This window comes from Catharus ustulatus, chromosome 36 (genome assembly GCF_009819885.2).
Source record: "Catharus ustulatus isolate bCatUst1 chromosome 36, bCatUst1.pri.v2, whole genome shotgun sequence".
In the NCBI taxonomy this organism is placed as follows: domain Eukaryota; kingdom Metazoa; phylum Chordata; class Aves; order Passeriformes; family Turdidae; genus Catharus; species Catharus ustulatus.
In genome coordinates this window covers 1,042,730-1,061,434 of record NC_046256.1, presented here as the reverse complement: position 1 = coordinate 1,061,434, position 18,705 = coordinate 1,042,730, and the positions used below count along the sequence as shown (strand labels likewise).

At 45.5% G+C, this 18,705-nt stretch overlaps 1 protein-coding gene across 1 annotated transcript in view; it reads left to right on the top strand.

Annotated features, from left to right (window-relative positions):
- The window catches only part of LOC117009783 (valine--tRNA ligase-like), a gene marked incomplete at its 3' end in the record, with an annotated part of 76,999 nt that extends 58,527 nt beyond the window's left edge, over positions 1 to 18,472 (top strand). The window contains exons 24-29 of the mRNA XM_042780116.1: positions 2,669 to 2,737; positions 4,853 to 4,931; positions 12,384 to 12,460; positions 13,576 to 13,626; positions 16,666 to 16,818; positions 18,377 to 18,472. Coding sequence (XP_042636050.1) covers positions 2,669 to 2,737; positions 4,853 to 4,931; positions 12,384 to 12,460; positions 13,576 to 13,626; positions 16,666 to 16,818; positions 18,377 to 18,472 — 525 coding nt within the window. The remainder of the gene's footprint in view (positions 1 to 2,668; positions 2,738 to 4,852; positions 4,932 to 12,383; positions 12,461 to 13,575; positions 13,627 to 16,665; positions 16,819 to 18,376) is intronic.
- Between the last annotated feature and the right edge of the window lie 233 nt (positions 18,473 to 18,705).

The following is an 18,705-nucleotide window of genomic DNA, read 5'->3' as shown; positions in this document are numbered from 1 at the left end:
CCAAAAAAATCCCAAAAAATACAAAAAAATACCCTAAACCTGACCCCAAATCCCTGGGGAACGTCATCGACCCCCTGGATGTGATCAAAGGGGTCAGTCTGCAGGTGAGACCCCAAAAAAAACCCAAAAACCCAAAAATAACCCCAAAAATATCCCAAAAACCACAAAAACCCCAAAATCTGACCCAAAAAATACACAAAAACCCGAAAAAACCACCCAAAAAAATCCCAAAAAATACAAAAAACTGACCCAAAACCCGACCCCAAATCCCTGGGGAACGTCATCGACCCCCTGGACGTCATCAGGGGGGTGACCCTGCAGGTGAGACCCCAAAAAAACCCAAAAATATCCCAAAATCAACCCAAAAATATCCAAAAAACCCCAAAAAACTACACAAAAATATCCAAAAATACCAAAAAATCCCAAAATCCGACCCCAAATCCCTGGGGAACGTCATCGACCCCCTGGATGTCATCAGGGGGGTGACCCTGCAGGTGAGACCCCAAAAAAACCCAAAAACCCAAAAAATAACCCCAAAAATATCCCAAAAACCACAAAAACTGACCCAAAAAATCCACAAAAACCCGAAAAAACCACCCAAAAAAATCCCAAAAAATCAAAAAAATACCCAAAACCCGACCCCAAATCCCTGGGGAACGTCATCGACCCCCTGGACGTCATCAGGGGGGTGACCCTGCAGGTGAGACCCCAAAAAAACCCCAAAATAAACCCAAAATCACCCCAAAAAATAACCCCAAAAATCCCTGGGTGTGATCACGGGGGTGACTCTGCAGGTGAGACCCCAAAAATAATCCAAAAACCCCAAAAATCCCCAAACCCCTCAAAAATTCCCAAAAATCCCAAAAATCCCCCAAATCCCCAAACCCTAGAGCCCCAAAAATCCCAAAAAGCCCCCAAAAAACCCCAAAAATCCCAAAAAACCCCAAAATCCCAAACCCTAACTCCTCAAAAATCCCCAAAAAATCCCCAAAAATTCCCCAAAACCCCAAAAACCCCAAACCCTAAACCCCAAAAAAAAACCCAAAATCCCAAAAAATCCCCCAAAAATCCCAAAAATCCCCCAAATCCCCAAACCCTTGAGCCCCAAAAATCCCAAAAAGCCCCCAAAAACCCCCCAAAATCCCAAAAAACCCCAAAATCCCAAACCCTAAACCCCCAAAAAACCCCAAAAATCCCCCCAAAAATCCCCAAAAATCCCAAAAAACCCCAAAACCCCAAACCCTAAACCCCCAAAAAACCCCAAAAATCCCAAAAAATCCCCCAAAAATCCCAAAAATCCCCCAAATCCCCAAACCCTAGAGCCCCAAAAATCCCAAATAAAACCCAAAAAACCCCAAAACCCCAAACCCTAAATCCCAAAAAAAAAACCCAAAAACCCAAAAATCCCCCCAAAAATCCCAAAAATCCCCCAAATCCCCAAACCCCAGAGCCCCAAAAATCCCAAATAAAACCCAAAAACCCCCAAATTCCAAATCCCCAACCCTAAACCCCAAACCCTAAACCCCCAAAAATCCCCAAAAATCCCAAAAAACCCAAAATCCCAAACCCTAACTCCTCAAAAATCCCCAAAAAATCCCCAAAAATTCCCCAAAACCCCAAAACCCCAAACCCTAAATCCCAAAAAAACCCAAAAATCCCCCCAAAAATCCCCCAAAAATCCCAAAAATCCCCCAAATCCCCAAACCCTAGAGCCCCAAAAATCCCAAATAAAACCCAAAAACCCCCAAATTCCAAATCCCCAACCCTAAACCCCAAACCCTAAACCCCCAAAAATCCCCAAAAATCGCCCAAAATCCCAAAACCCCAAACCCTTAAAAATCCCCAAAAATCCCCCAAAATCCTCCCAAAAACCCCAAACCCTAAATCCCAAAAAAAACCCAAAAACCCAAAAATCCCCCCAAAAATCCCAAAAATCCCCCAAATCCCCCAACCCTAGAGCCCCAAAAATCCCAAATAAAACCCAAAAACCCCCAAATTCCAAATCCCCAACCCTAAACCCTAAACCCCCAAAAATCCCCAAAAATCCCAAAAAACCCCAAAACCCCAAACCCTAACTCCTCAAAAATCCCCAAAAAAATCCCCAAAAATTCCCCAAAACCCCCCAAACCCTAAACCCTAAATCCCAAAAAAAACCCAAAAACCCAAAAATCCCCCCAAAAATCCCAAAAATCCCCCAAATCCCCCAAACCCTAGAGCCCCAAAAATCCCAAAAAGCCCCCAAAAATCGCCCAAAATCCCAAAACCCCAAACCCTTAAAAATCCCCAAAAATCCCCCAAAAACCCCAAAAATCCCCCAAAATCCTCCCAAAAACCCCAAACCCTAAATCCCAAAAAAACCCCCAAAAACCCAAAAATCCCCCCAAAAATCCCCCAAATCCCCAAACCCTAGAGCCCCAAAAATCCCAAATAAAACCCAAAAACCCCCAAATTCCAAACCCTAACTCCTCAAAAATCCCCAAAAAATCCCCAAAAATCCCAAAAAACCCCAAAACCCCAAACCCTAAACCCCCAAAAAACCCCAAAAATCCCCAAAAAATCCCCCAAAAATCCCCCAAATCCCCCAAATCCCCAAACCCTAGAGCCCCAAAAATCCCAAAAACCCCCAAAAACCCCCAAAAACCCCCAAAAACCCCAAATGTTTTTGCAGGAGCTGCACCAGCAGCTCGAGAGCAGCAACCTCGACCCCGCAGAGCTCGAGCGCGCCCGGGAGGGGCAGGTGGGGAATTGGGGGATTTGGGGGATTTTGGGGGATTTTGGGGGGTCTGGGGGGGGTCTGGGGGGGATTTAGGATGGATTTTGGGGGATTTTGGGGGATTTTTGGGGGGTCTGGGGGGGGATTTGGGGGGATTTTGGGGGGATTTGGGGGGGTTTTGGGGGATTTTGGGGGGATTTTGGGGGTCTGGGGGGGATTTGGGGGATTTTGGGGGGTCTGGGGGGGATTTAGGATGGATTTTTGGGGATTTTTGGAGGATTTTGTGGGGTTTTGGGGGATTTTGGGGGGTCTGGGGGGGATTTAGGATGGATTTTGGGGGATTTTGGGGGGATTTTGGGGGGATTTGGGGAGGATTTGGGGGGATTTTGGGGAGTTTTTTGGGGGATTTTGGGGGGGGTCTGGGGGGGATTTGGGGGGGAATTTGGGGGGATTTTGGGGGGATTTTGGGGGATTTTTGGGGGGTCTGGGGAGGATTTAGGGGAGTGTTTGGGGGATTTTTGGAGGATTTTGTGGGGTTTTGGGGGGATTTTGGGGGGATTTGGGGAGGATTTGGGGGGGATTTGGGGGGGATTTATGGGGTCTGGGGGGGGTTTTGGGGGATTTTTGGGGGATTTAGGGTGAATTTAGGGGGGATTTTGGGGAGGATTTGGGGGGATTTGGGGGGATTTTGGGGGATTTTGGGGGGATTTTGGGGATTTTTGGGGGGTCTGGGGGGATTTTGGGGGGGATTTATGGGGGATTTAGGATGGATTTGGGGGGATTTTGGGGTTTTTGGGGAATTTTGGGGGAGTTTTGGGGGATTTTTGGGGGATTTTTGGGGTTTTTGAGGGATTTAGGGGTGGATTTGGGGGATTTAGGGAGTTTTTGGGGGATTTAGGGGGCATTTAGGATGGATTTGGGGGGATTTAGGGGGGATTTAGGGTGAATTTAGGGAGGATTTGGGGAGGGTTGAGGGGATTTTGGGGGGATTTGGGATGGATTTGGGGGGGTTTAGGGGAGATTTGGGGGATTTTGGGGGTCTGGGGGAGGTTTAGGATGGATTTGGGGGGAATTTAGGGGGGATTTGGGGGATTTTGGGGAGTTTTTGGGGTGGATTTAGGATGGATTTTGGGGGATTTTGGGGGATTTGGGGGGATTTGGGGGATTTTGGGGAGTTTTTGGGGTGGATTTAGGGGGGATTTGGGGGGATTTGGGGGTGGTCAGGAGGAATTTGAGGTGGATTTGGGGGAATTTGGGGAGTCTGGGGTGGTTTTGGGGGTTTTTAGGGTGGATTTAGGGGGGATTTTGGGGGATTTTTGGGGGGTCTGGAGAGGTTTAGGATGGATTGGGGGGGATTTGGGGTGGATTTAGGGGGGAATTTGGGAGGTTGGGATGGATTTTGGGGAGTTTTGGGGGATTTTGGGGGATTTTGGGGGATTTTTGGGGGGGATTTATGGGGGATTTAGGATGGATTTGGGGGGATTTAGGGGAGATTTGGGGGGTCTGAAGAGAATTTGGGGTGAATTTGGGGGAGGTTTGGGGGGTCCCAGATGGGTTTTGGGGTGGGTTTGGGGCTGTTGTTTTTAGGATGGATTTTGGGGTTTTTTTGGGATTTTTTAGGATGGATTTTGGGGTTTTTTTGGGATTTTTTAGGATGGGTTTTGGGGTTTTTTTGGGATTTTTTAGGATGGGTTTTGGGGTTTTTTTGGGATTTTTTAGGATGGGTTTTGGGGTTTTTTTGGGATTTTTTAGGATGGGTTTTGGGGTTTTTTTGGGATTTTTTAGGATGGGTTTTGGGGTTTTTTTGGGATTTTTTAGGATGTGTTTTGGGTTTTTTTTGGGATTTTTTAGGATGGGTTTTGGGGTTTTTTTTGGGATTTTTTAGGATGGGTTTTGGGGTTTTTTTGGGATTTTTTAGGATGGGTTTTGGGGTGAGTTTTTTGGGGTTTTTTGGGGTTTTTTTGGGGATTTGGGGTTTTTTGGGGGGTCCCAAGTGAATTTTTAGGATGTTTTAGGATGGATTTTGGGTTGTTGTTTTAGGGTGGGATTTGGGGTGGGTTTTTTTGGGGTTTTTTTGGGGTTTTTTTGGGGTTTTTTGGGGTTATTTTTGGGGGTCTCCATGCCCTTGTGCCCCCCCAGAAACGAGATTTCCCCGAGGGGATCCCGGAGTGCGGGACGGACGCGCTGAGATTCGCTCTGTGTGCTTACACTGCTCAGGGTAACAAAAATCACCCAAAATAACCCAAAATCAACCCAAAATAACCCAAAAAATAACCTAAAAATCATCCCCAAATCACCCAAAAAATCACCAAAAAAATCAGCTCAAAAATCCCCCAAAAAACCCAAAAAATAACCCAAAAAACAACCTAAAAATAACCAAAAAATCACCACAAAATCACCAAAAAAACCAACCCAAAATCACCCAAAATAACCCAAAAATCACAACAAAATAACCCAAAAAATAACCTAAAAATCATCCCCAAATCACCCAAAAAATCACCAAAAAAATCAGCTCAAAAATCCCCCAAAAAACCCAAAATAACCCAAAAAACCCAAAATAACCCAAAAAATCATCCCAAAAAGCTGAGATTCGCTCTGTGTGCTTACACTGCTCAGGGTAACAAAAATAACCCAAAATAACCCAAAATCAACCTAAAAATCATCCCAAAATCAACCCCAAATCACCCAAAAAATCACCAAAAAAATCACCAAAAAAATCAACCAAAAAACCCAAAATAACCCAAAATCAACCCAAAATAACCCAAAAAATCATCCCAAAATCAACCCCAAATCACCCAAAAATCCCCAGAAAAAAACCCCAAAATCCCCCCAAAAAACCCCAAAATAACCCCAAAATAACCCAAAAATCAACCTAAAAATAACCCAAAAATCACCCCCAAAGTCACCACAAAATCACCAAAAAAACCAACCCAAAATCATCCCAAAATAACCCAAAAATCGACCCAAAATAACCCAAAATAACCCCAAAAAATCATCCAAAAATCACCCCAAAAAGCTGAGATTCGCTCTGTGTGCTTACACTGCTCAGGGTAAATAAAAATAACCCCAAAAACCCCAAAAATCCCTGAAATCAACCCAAAAAATCATCCCAAAATCAGCCAAAAATCACCCCAAAAATCCCCAGAAAAAAACTCCAAAAATAACCCAAAAAACCCCAAAATAACCCCAAAATAACCCAAAAAACAACCTAAAAATAACCCAAAAAATCACCCAAAAATAACCCCAAATGGACCCAAAAATCACCCCAAAATCAACCCAAAATAACCCAAAAATCACCCCAAAATCAACCCAAAAATACAAAAAAAAATCCCCAAAATAACCAAAAAACAACCTAAAAATAACAAAAATCATCCCAAAAAGCTGAGATTCGCTCTGTGTGCTTACACTGCTCAGGGTAAATAAAAATAACCCCAAAAACCCCAAAAATCCCTGAAATCAACCCAAAAAATCATCCCAAAATCAGCCCAAAATCACCACAAAAATCCCCACAAAAAAACCCCAAAATCCCCCCAAAAAACCCAAAAATAACCCCAAAATAACCCAAAAATCAAGCTAAAAATAACCCAAAATCACCCCCAAAGTCACCACAAAATCACCAAAAAAACCAACCCAAAATCATCCCAAAATAACCCAAAAATCGACCCAAAATAACCCAAAATAACCCCAAAAAATCATCCCAAAATCACCCAAAAATCACCACAAAATCACCAGAAAAATCAACCCAAAAATCACCCCAAAATGACCCAAAATAACCCAAAAAACAAACTAAAAATAACCCAAAAAATAACCCAAAATCACCCAAAAAGCTGAGATTCGCTCTGTGTGCTTACACTGCCCAGGGTAAATAAAAATAACCCCAAAAACCCCAAAAATCCCTGAAATCAACCCAAAAAATCATCCCAAAATCAGCCAAAAATCACCACAAAAATCCCCAGAAAAAAACACCCAAAATAACCCCAAAAACCCCAAAAATCCCTGAAATCAACCCAAAAAATCATCCCAAAATCAGCCAAAAATCACCCAAAAATCACCAAAAAAATCAGCTCAAAAATCCCCCAAAAAATCCCCAAAATAACCCAGAAAACAACCTAAAAATAACCAAAAAATCACTACAAAATCACCAAAAAAACCAACCCAAAATCACCCAAAATAACCCAAAAATCACAACAAAATAACCCAAAAAATAACCTAAAAATCACCCAAAATCACCCCCAAAATCACAACAAAATCACCAAAAAATCACCACAAAATCACCAAAAAAATCACCCCAAAATGACCCAAAATAACCCAAAAAATCATCCCAAAATCACACCCTAATCACCCCAAAAATCCCCAGAAAAAAATCCAAAAATAACCCCAAAAAACCCAAAATAACCCAAAAAATAACCTAAAAATCACAACAAAATCACCCCAAAAGCTGAGATTCGCTCTGTGTGCTTACACTGCCCAGGGTAACAAAAATAACCCAAAAAACCCCAAAAATCCCTGAAATCAACCCAAAAAATCATCCCAAAATCAGCCAAAAATCACCCAAAAAATCCCCAGAAAAAAACTCCAAAAATAACCCCAAAAACCCAAAATAACCCAAAAAACAACCTAAAAATAACCAAAAAAATCACCCAAAAATCACCCCAAAATCACCCCAAAATCACAACAAAATCATCCTGAAATAACCCAAATATCACCCCCAAAAACCCTGAAATCACCCAAAAAATCATCCCAAAAGTCCCCCAAAAAATCCCTAAAATAACCCAAAAAACAACCCAAAATAACCCAAAAATCAACCTAAAAATCACCCCCAAATCACCCCAAAAATCCCCAGAAAAAAACACCCAAAAATAACCCCAAAAAACCCAAAATAACCCAAAAAACAACCTAAAAATAACCCAAAAAATCACCCAAAAATAACCCCAAAATGACCCAAAAATCACCACAAAATCAACCCAAAATAACCCAAAAATCAACCCAAAATAACCCAAAAAATCATCCCAAAATCAACCCCAAATCACCCAAAAATCCCCAGAAAAATCAACCCAGAAATAACCCCAAAAAACCCAAAAAATAACCTAAAAATAACCAAAAAAATCACCCAAAAATAACCCGAAAATCACCCAGAAACCATCCCAAAAAACCCCAAAAAATAACCCAAAAATCATCCCAAAATCAACCCCAAATCACCCCAAAAATCCCCAGAAAAAAACCCAAAAATAACCCCAAAAAACCCAAAATAACCCAAAAAACAACCTAAAAATAACCCAAAAAATCACCCAAAAATAACCCCAAAAAACCCAAAATAACCCAAAAAACCTAAAAAAATCACAACAAAATCACTCCCAAAACCAACCCAAAATCAGCCAAAATCACCCAAAAATCACAACAAAATACCCCAAAAAATAACCTAAAAATCACCCCCAAATCACCCAAAAATCCCCAGAAAAAACACCCAAAAATAACCCCAAAAAACCCAAAATAACCCAAAAAACAACCTAAAAATAACCAAAAAATCACCCAAAAATAACCCCAAAATGACCCAAAAATCACCCCAAAATCAACCCAAAATAACCCAAAAATCAACCCAAAATAACACAAAAATTCATTTCAAAATAACCCAAAAATCACCAAAAAAATCAACCCAAAAATACACAAAAAAATCCCCAAAATAACCAAAAAACAACCTAAAAATAACCCAAAATCACCCCAAAAAGCTGAGATTCGCTCTGTGTGCTTACACTGCCCAGGGTAACCAAAATAACCCAAAATAACCCAAAATCAACCCAAAATAACCCAAAAAATCATCCCAAAATAACCCAAAAATCACCCAAAAAATCCCCAGAAAAAAACCCCAAAAATAACCCCAAAAAACCCAAAATAACCCAAAAAACAACCTAAAAATAACCCAAAAAATCACCCAAAAATAACCCCAAAATGACCCAAAAATCACCACAAAATCAACCCAAAATAACCCAAAAATCAACCCAAAATAACCCAAAAATTCATTTCAAAATAACCCAAAAATCGCCAAAAAAATCAACCCAAAAATACAAAAAAAAAATCCCCAAAATAACCAAAAAACAACCTAAAAATAATTCAAAAATCACCCAAAAAGCTGAGATTCGCTCTGTGTGCTTACACTGCCCAGGGTAACCAAAATCACCCAAAATAACCCAAAATCAACCCCAAATCACCCAAAAATCCCCAGAAAAAAAAACCCAAATAACCCAAAAATCACCCCAAAAATCCCCAGAAAAAAACCCAAAAATAACCCCAAAAAACCCAAAATAACCCAAAAAACAACCTAAAAATAACCAAAAAAATCACCCAAAAATAACCCCAAAATGACCCAAAAATCACCACATAATCAACCCAAAATAACCCAAAAATCAACCCAAAATAACCCAAAAATCAACCCAAAATAACACAAAAATTCATTTCAAAATAACCCAAAAATCACCAAAAAAATCAACCCAAAAATACAAAAAAAAATCCCCAAAATAACCAAAAAACAACCTAAAAATAACCAAAAAAATCACCCAAAAATAACCCCAAAATGACCCAAAAATCACCACAAAATAACCCCAAAATAACCCAAAAATCAACCCAAAATAACCCAAAAATCAACCCAAAATAACACAAAAATTCATTTCAAAATAACCCAAAAATCACCAAAAAAATCAACCCAAAAATACACAAAAAAATCCCCAAAATAACCAAAAAACAACCTAAAAATAACAAAAAAAATCACCCAAAAATAACCCAAAATAACACAAAAATCACCACAAAATCAACCCCAAATCACCCCAAAATCCCCAGGAAAAAAACCCAAAATAACCCAAAATCACCCCAAAAATCCCCAGAAAAAAACCCCAAAAATAACCCCAAAAAACCCAAAATAACCCAAAAAACAACCTAAAAATAACCCAAAAAATCACCCAAAAATAACCCGAAAATGACCCAGAAACCATCCCAAAAAACCCCAAAAAATAACCCAAAAATCATCCCAAAATCAACCCCAAATCATCCCAAAAATCCCCAGAAAAAAACCCCAAAAATAACCCCAAAAAACCCAAAATAACCCAAAAAACAACCTAAAAATAACCCAAAAAATCACCCAAAAATAACCCGAAAATGACCCAGAATAACCCAAAAATCAACCTAAAATCACCCAAAAAATCATCTCAAAATTCCTGAAATCACCCCAAAAAGTCACCCAAAAACCAACCCAAAATCACCCAAAATAACCCAAAAATCACCCCAAAAAAACCCAGAAAATAACCTAAAAATCACCCAAAAAATCACCAAAAAAATCAACCCAAAAATCCCAAAAAATCCCCCAAAAAATCCCCTCAAAAAACCCCAATAATCCCAAAAAAATCCCCAAAAAATTCCCTCAAAAATCCCAAAAAATCCCCAAAAATCCCAAAAAATCCCCCCCAAAAAAATCCCAAAATCCCCCCCAAAATTACCCAAAAAATCCCAATAATCCCCCAAAAAAATCCCAAAAAATCCCCAAAAAATTCCCTCAAAATCCCCAAAAAACCCTCAAAAAATCCCCCAAAAATCCCAAAAAATCCCCGAAAAAATCCCAAAAACCCCAAAAAATCCCCAAAAAATCCCCCAAAAAAATCCCAAAAATTCCCCAAAAATCCCCCAAAAACCCCAAAAAATCCCAAAAAATCCCCAAAAAATCCCCCAAAAACCCCAAAAATCCCATAAAATCCAAAAAAATTCCCCAAAAACCCCAAAAAATCCCCCCCAAAAAATCCCAAAAAAATCCCCTCAAAAAACCCCCAAAATCCAAAATTATCCCCCAAAAAAATCCCAAAAAATTCCGCAAAAATCCCCCAAAAACCCCAAAAAATCCCAAAAAATCCCCAAAAAATCCCCGAAAAAATCCCAAAAAATTCCCAAAACAAAAACCCCAAAAATCCCAAAAAAATCCCCTCAAAAAACCCCCAAAATCCAAAAATATCCCCCAAAAAAATCCCCAAAAATCTCAAAATCCCCCCCAAAAATCCCCCAAAAACCCCAAAAAATCCCAAAAAATCCCCAAAAAAAATCCCAAAAAATCCCAAAAAAATCCCCAAAACTCCCCCAAAAAATCCCAATAATCCCAAAAAAATCCCAAAAAAATCCCTCAAAAATCCCCAATAATCCCAAAAAAATCCCCAAAAAATTCCCTCAACAATCCCCAAAAAATCCCAAAAAATCCCAAAAAAATCCAAAATCCCCTCCAAAAAAACCCCAACTTCCCCCCAAAATCACCCCAAAAAACCCAAAAAATCCCCCAAAAATCCCCCAAAAATCCCAAAAAAATCCCAAAAAAATCCCCTTAAAACCCCAAAAAAATCCCAAAAAATCCCCCCAAAAAAATCCAAAAAAATCCCCAAAAAATCCCCTAAAAAAATTCCCTCAAAAATCCCAAAACCCAAAAAATCCCCAAAACCCCCCCAAAAACCCCCCCAAAATCTCAAAAATCCCCAAAAAACCCCAAAAAACCCCAAAAATCCCAAAAAATCCCCAAAAAAATCCCCAAAAAATCCCCCAAAAAATCCCCAAAAAATCCCCCAAAAAATCCCAAAAAATCCCAAAAAATCCTCTCAAAAATTACCCAAAAAATCCCAATAATCCCAAAAATAAATCCCAAAAAATTCCCTGAAAAACCCCAAAATCCCCAAAAAATCCCCCCAAAAACCCCGAAATTCCCCCAAAATCCCAAAAAATTCCCCAAAAAATCCCCAAAACCCCCCAAAAATTCCCCCCAAAAATCCCAAAAAATCCCCCCAAAAACCCCCAAATTCCCCCAAAAATCCCAAAAATCCCCCCAAAAAAACCCCAAAAATCCCAAAAAATCCCCCCAAAAAAACCCCAAAAATCCCATAAAATCCAAAAAAAATCCCCTAAAAAATCCCAAAAAATCCCTTAAAAACCCCAAAAAAATCCCAAAAAATCCCCAGAGAAACCCCCAAAAAATTCCCTCAAAAATCCAAAAAAAAATCCCAAAAAATCCCCGAAAAAATCCCAAAAACCCCAAAAACCCCAAAAACCCCAAAAAATTCCCCAAAAAACCCCAAAAATCCCAAAATTCCCTCGAAAAAACCCCAAACATCCAAAAAAATCCCCAAAAAAATCCCAAAAATTTCCCCCAAAAATCCCAAAATTCCCCAAAAATCCCGTCAAAAAATCCCCCAAAAATAAAAAAAAAATCCCCAAAAAATCCCCAAAAAATCCCCGAAAAAATCCCCGAAAAAAATCCCAAAAAATCCCCAAAAAATCCCCCAAAAAAATCCCAAAAATTCCCCCAAAAAATCCCCCAAAAAAATCCCAAAAATTCCCCCCAAAATCCCCCAAAAATCCCAAAATCCCCCCAAAAAATCCCCCAAAAAAACCCCAAAAATTCCGCAAAAATCCCCCAAAAACCCCAAAAAAATCCCAAAAAATCCCCAAAAAATCCCCGAAAAAAATCCAAAAAAATCCCCCAAAAACCCCAAAAAATCCCAAAAAATCCAAAAAAAATCCCCAAAAAATCCCCGAAAAAATCCCAAAAATTTCCCCCAAAACTCCCCAAAAAAATCCCAAAAATCCCAAAAACCCCAAAAATCCCAAAAATCCCCAAAACCCCAAAATTCCCGAATTTCCCCCCAAACTCCAGGCCGGGACATCAACCTGGACGTGGGGCGGGTGCTGGGCTACCGGCACTTCTGCAACAAGGTCTGGAACGGGGCCAAGTTCGTGCTCAGGGCCCTGGGGGGGGGCTGGAGACCCCTCCCCAAATTGGAGGTAACACCTGAGACCCCTCCCCAAATTCTGAGAGACCCCAAAATCCCCTGAGACCCCAAAATCCCCTGAGACCCCTCCCCAAATTACAGGTAACACCTGAGACCCCTGAGACCCCTCCCTAAATTCTGAGAGGCCCCAAAACCCCCTGAGACCCCTCCCCAAATTGGAGCTAACACCTGAGACCCCCTCCCCAAATTACAGGTAACATGAGAGACCCCTCCCCAAATTCTGAGAGACCCCAAAATCCCCTGAGACCCCTCCCCAAATTATGAGAGACCCCAGAATCCCCTGAGACCCCTCCCCAAATTACAGGTAAGCAAAAACACCTGAGAGACCCCTCCCCAAAATCCTGAGAGACCCCAGAATCCCGAGAGACCCCTCCCCAAAATCCACTGAGCCCCCACACTCAGTCTGGAACGGGGCCAAGTTCGTGCTCAGGGCCCTGGGGGGGGGCTGGAGACCCCTCCCCAAATTACAGGTAACCCCTGAGACCCCTCCCCAAATTGGAGGTAACACCTGAGACCCCTCCCCAAATTCTGCGAGACGCCTGAGACCCCTCCCCAAATTACAGGTAATCAATAAACACCTGAGACCCCTCCCCAAATTCTGAGAGACGCCTGAGACCCCTGAGACCCCTCCCCAAATTCCTGAGAGACCCTAAAATCAGCTGAGACCCCAAAATCCCCTGAGACCCCTCCCCAAATTAGAGGTAACAAGAAACACCTGGGAGACCCCTCCCCAAAATCCTGAGAGACCCCAAAAACACCTGAGACCCCTCCCCAAATTACAGGTAACCCAAAACACCTGAGAGACCCCTCCCCAAATTCCTGAGAGACCCCTGAGACCCCTCCCAAAATTGGAGGTAACACCTGAGACCCCTCCCCAAATTCCTGAGAGACCCCAAAATCCTGAGACACCCCTGAGACCCCTCCCCAAATTACAGTAACCAGAAACACCTGGGAGACCCCTCCCCAAATTACAGGTAACACCTGAGACCCCTCCCCAAATTCTGAGAGACCCCAAAATCCACTGAGCCCCCCCACTCAGTCTGGAACGGGGCCAAGTTCGTGCTGAGAGCGCTGGGGGAGGGGTGGAGACCCCTCCCCAAATTACAGGTAATCAATAAACACCCGGGAGACCCCTCCCCAAATTCTGAGAGACCCCAAAATCCCCAAAATCCCGAGAGACCCCTCCCCAAAATCCCACTGAGACCCCACACTCAGTCTGGAACGGGGCCAAGTTCGTGCTCAGGGCCCTGGGGGGGGCTGGAGACCCCTCCCCAAATTACAGGTAACACCTGAGACCCCTCCCCAAATTAGAGGTAACCCCTGAGACCCCTCCCCAAATTCCTGAGAGACCCCAAAATCCCCTGAGACCCCACAGTCAGTCTGGAACGGGGCCAAGTTCGTGCTGAGAGCGCTGGGGGACGGGTGGAGACCCCTCCCCAAATTACAGGTAATCAATAAACACCTGGGAGACCCCTCCCCAAATTCTGAGAGACCCCAAAATGCTGAGAGACCCCTCCCCAAAATCCCACTGAGCCCCCACACTCAGTCTGGAACGGGGCCAAGTTCGTGCTCAGGGCCCTGGGGGGGGGCTGGAGACCCCTCCCCAAATTACAGGTAATCAATAAACACCCGGGAGACCCCTCCCCAAATTGTGAGAGACCCCAAAATCCCCTGAGACCCCAAAATGCTGAGAGACCCCTCCCCAAAATCCACTGAGACCCCCAGACAAAGTCTGGAACGGGGCCAAGTTCGTGCTGAGAGCGCTGGGGGGGGGCTGGAGACCCCTCCCCAAATTACAGGTAATCAATAAACACCCGGGAGACCCCTCCCCAAATTGTGAGAGACCCCAAAATCCCCTGAGACCCCAAAATGCTGAGAGACCCCTCCCCAAAATCCACTGAGACCCCCAGACAAAGTCTGGAACGGGGCCAAGTTCGTGCTGAGAGCGCTGGGGGGGGGCTGGAGACCCCTCCCCAAATTACAGGTAATCAATAAACACCTGGAGACCCCTCCCCAAATTCTGAGAGACCCCAAAATCCCGAGAGACCCCTCCCCAAATTACAGGTAACACCTGAGACCCCTCCCCAAATTCTGAGAGACCCCAGAATCCCCTGAGACCCCTCCCCAAATTACAGGTAACACCTGAGACTCCTGAGACCCCTCCCTAAATTCTGAGAGGCCCCAAAACCCCCTGAGACCCCTCCCCAAATTAGAGGTAACAAGAAACACCTGGGAGACCCCTCCTCAAATTCTGAGAGACCCCAAAAACACCTGAGACCCCTCCCCAAATTACAGGTAACCCAAAACACCTGAGAGACCCCTCCCTAAATTCCTGAGAGACCCCAAAATCCTGAGACACCCCTGAGACCCCTCCCCAAATTAGAGTAACCAGAAACACCTGAGAGACCCCTCCCCAAATTACAGGTAACCCCTGAGACCCCTCCCCAAATTCTGAGAGACCCCAGAATCCCATGAGACCCCTGAGACCCCTCCCCAAATTCTGAGAGATCCCAAAAACACCTGAGCCCCTCTGAGACCCCCGATGTCCCCAATGTCCCCAATCCCCTCAATGTCCCCAATGTCCCCAGGTGTCACAGGTGTCCCCATTGATGTCCCCAGGTGTCCCTAGTGATGTCACAGCTGTCCCCAATGGTGATTGATGTCCCCAATGTCCCCTCTGATGTCCTCAATGTCCCCACTGTCCCCAATGTCCCCCATCCCCTCAGTGTCCCCAATGTCCCCAATGTCCCCTCTGATGTCCCCAATGTCCCCAATGTCCCCAATGTCCCCAAATCCCCTGGATGTCCCCAATGTCCCCAATAGCCCCAAATGCCCCCAATGTCCCCACTGTCCCCAATGTCCCCAATGATGATTGATGTCCCCAATGTCCCCTCTGATGTCCTCAATGTCCCCAATGTCCCCAATGTCCCCAATGTCCCCAATCCCCTCAGTGTCCCCAATGTCCCCAATGTCCCCAATGTCCCCAATCCCCTCAGTGTCCCCAATGTCCCCAATGTCCCCATTGGATTTCCCTGTCCCCATTGATGTCCGCATTGATGTCCCCAATGATGATTGATGTCCCCTCTGATGTCCCCACTGTCCCCAGGTGTCCCGGCTGTCCCTGGCTGACCGCTGGATCCGCAGCCGGCTCAGCCCCTCAATGTCCCTGTCCCTGTCCCCATTGATTTTCCCTGATCACATTGATGTCCCCAGGTGTCACACCTGTCCCCATTGATGATTGATGTCCCCAATGTCCCCTCTGATGTCCCCAGGTGTCCCGTCTGTCCCTGGCTGACCGCTGGATCCGCAGCCGCCTCAGCCACCCCAATGTCCCTGTCCCTGTCCCCATTGATTTTCCCTGATCACATTGATGTCCCCATGTGTCACACCTGTCCCCATTGATGATTGATGTCCCCTCTGATGTCCCCTCTGATGTCCCCAGGTGTCCCGGCTGTCCCTGGCTGACCGCTGGATCCGCAGCCGGCTCAGCCCCCCCAATGTCCCCAATGTCCCCATTGATGTCCCCATTGAATTTCCCTGTCCCTGTCTCTGTCCCCATTGATGTCCCCAATGATGATTGATGACCCCATTGATGTCACCTGTCCCCTCTGATGTCCCCAGGTGTCCCAGCTGTCCCTGGCTGACCGCTGGATCCGCAGCCGGCTCAGCCCCTCAATGTCCCCAATGTCCCCAATGATGATTGATGTCCCATTGATGATTGATGTCCCCATTGATGATTGATGTCCCCTCTGATGTCCCCACTGTCCCCAGGTGTCCCGCCTGTCCCTGGCTGACCGCTGGATCCTCAGCCGGCTCAGCCCCTCAATGTCCCCAATGTCCCCAATGATTTTCCCTGTCCCCAGTGTTCCCATTGATGTCCCCAATGATGATTGATGACCCCAATGATGTCACCTGTCCCCTCTGATGTCCCCACTGTCCCCAGGTGTCCCGGCTGTCCCTGGCTGACCACTGGATCCGCAGCCGGCTCAGCCCCTCCATGTCCCCAATGTCCCCAATGTCCCCAATGATGTCCCCATTGATTTTCCCTGATCACATTGATGTCCCCATTGATGATTGATGTCCCCAATGATGATTGATGTCCCCATTGATGATTGATGTCCCCTCTGATGTCCCCACTGTCCCCAGGTGTCCCGGCTGTCCCTGGCTGACCGCTGGATCCGCAGCCGCCTCTCCCGCGCCGTCCGGGGCTGCGGCGCCGCCCTCGGGGCCTTCGACTTCCCCGGGGCCACCACGGCCGTGCACGGATTTTGGGTTTATGAGTTCTGTGATGTGTACCTGGTACGGGGACATTTGGGGACATTGGGGACATTGGGGACATTGGGGACATTGAGGACATTGGGGACACTGGTGCCACCACGGCCGTGCACGGCTTCTGGGTGTACGAGTTCTGCGACGTGTACCTGGTATGGGGACATTGGGGACACTGAGGGGACATTGGGGACATTGGGGGGTTTGGGGACATTGGGGACATTGAGGGGATTGGGGACACTGGGGACATTGGGGACATTGAGGGGGTTGGAGACATTGGGGACATTGGGGACATTGGTGCCACCACGGCCGTGCACGGCTTCTGGGTTTATGAGTTCTGCGATGTGTACCTGGTATGGGGACATTTGGGGACATTGGGGACACTAGGGACACTGAGGGGATTGGGGACATTGGGGACACTTTATGGGATTGGGGACACTGGGGACATTGGGGGGTTTGGGGACATTGGGGACATTGGGGACATTGGGGACATTGGGGGGATTGGAGACACTTTATGGGATTTGGGGACATTGGGGACATTGGGGGGATTGGGGACATTGGGGACATTGGGGACATTGGGGACAGTGGGGACAGTGGGGACATTGGGGACATTGGGGACATTGGGGACATTGGGGACAGTGGGGACAGTGGGGACATTGGGGACACTTTATGGGATTTGGGGACTTTGGGGACATTGGGGGGATTTGGGATTCCTGGGTGGGGGGGGGGCTCAAATTTTGGGGACCCCTCCTCAATTTTGGGGTCCCTGGTGTCATTTTTGGGGTCCCCAATCCCATTTTGGGTGTCCTGACCCCATTTTCAGACTCCCCCTCCCCATTTTTGATGTCCCTGACCCCATTTTCAGACTCCCCCTCCCCATTTTTTGGGGTCCCTGACTCGATTTTGGAGACCCCTCCCCATTTTCGGGTTCCCCAATCCCATTTTGGGATCCCCCTCCCAATTTCAGCTCCCCCTCCCCATTTTCAGGATCCCCCTCCCCATTTTTTGGGATCCCCCTCCCCATTTTTTGGGGTCCCTGACTCGATTTTGGGGACCCCTCCCCATTTTTGGGCTCCCCCTCCCCATTTTTTGGGGACCCTCTCCCCATTTTTAGGATCCCCCTCCCCATTTTTGGTGTCCCTGACCCCATTTTTCAGGATCCCCCTCCCCATTTTTTCGGTGTCCTTGACCCGATTTTGGATCCCCCTCCCCATTTTTGGGATCCCCCTCCCCATTTTTTGGGGTCCCTGACTCGATTTTGGAGACCCCTCCCCATTTTTGGATCCCCCTCCCCATTTTTTGGGGTCCCTGACTCGATTTTGGGGACCCCTCCCCATTTTTTGAGGATCCCCCTCCCCATTTTTGGGATCCCCCTCCCCATTTTTGGGCTCCCCATCCCCATTTTCAGACTCCCCCTCCTCATTTTTGGGGTCCCTGATCCCAATTTCAGCTCCCCCTCCCCATTTTTCGGGGTCCTTGATCCCATTTTGGAGACCCCTCCCCATTTTCAGACTCCCCCTCCCCATTTTCAGAATCCCCTTCCCCATTTTTGGTGCCCCCTCCCCAATTTGTGTCCCGTACCCCCCAGGAATGTGCCAAGCCCGTCCTGGCCCCAGCGACCCCCGCCCAGCCCGGGGTGGGGGAGGGGCCCGAGGGAGAGCCCGGAGAGGAGGAGGAGGAGAAAGGTGAGGGGGGAGGGGCGGGGGGAGGGGCTGGGGGATTTTGGGGATTTTTGGGGGGGGTTTGGGGGGGTTTGGGATTTTTTTGGGGTTTTTTTTGGGGTTTTTCAGGGGATTTTTGGGATTTTTTGGGGGTTTTTTTTTGGGATTTTTTAGGGGATTTTTGGGATTTTTTTGGGGTTTTGGGGTTTTTTTGGATTTTCTGGGTTTTCTTGGGGGGGTTTTGGGATTTTTTGGC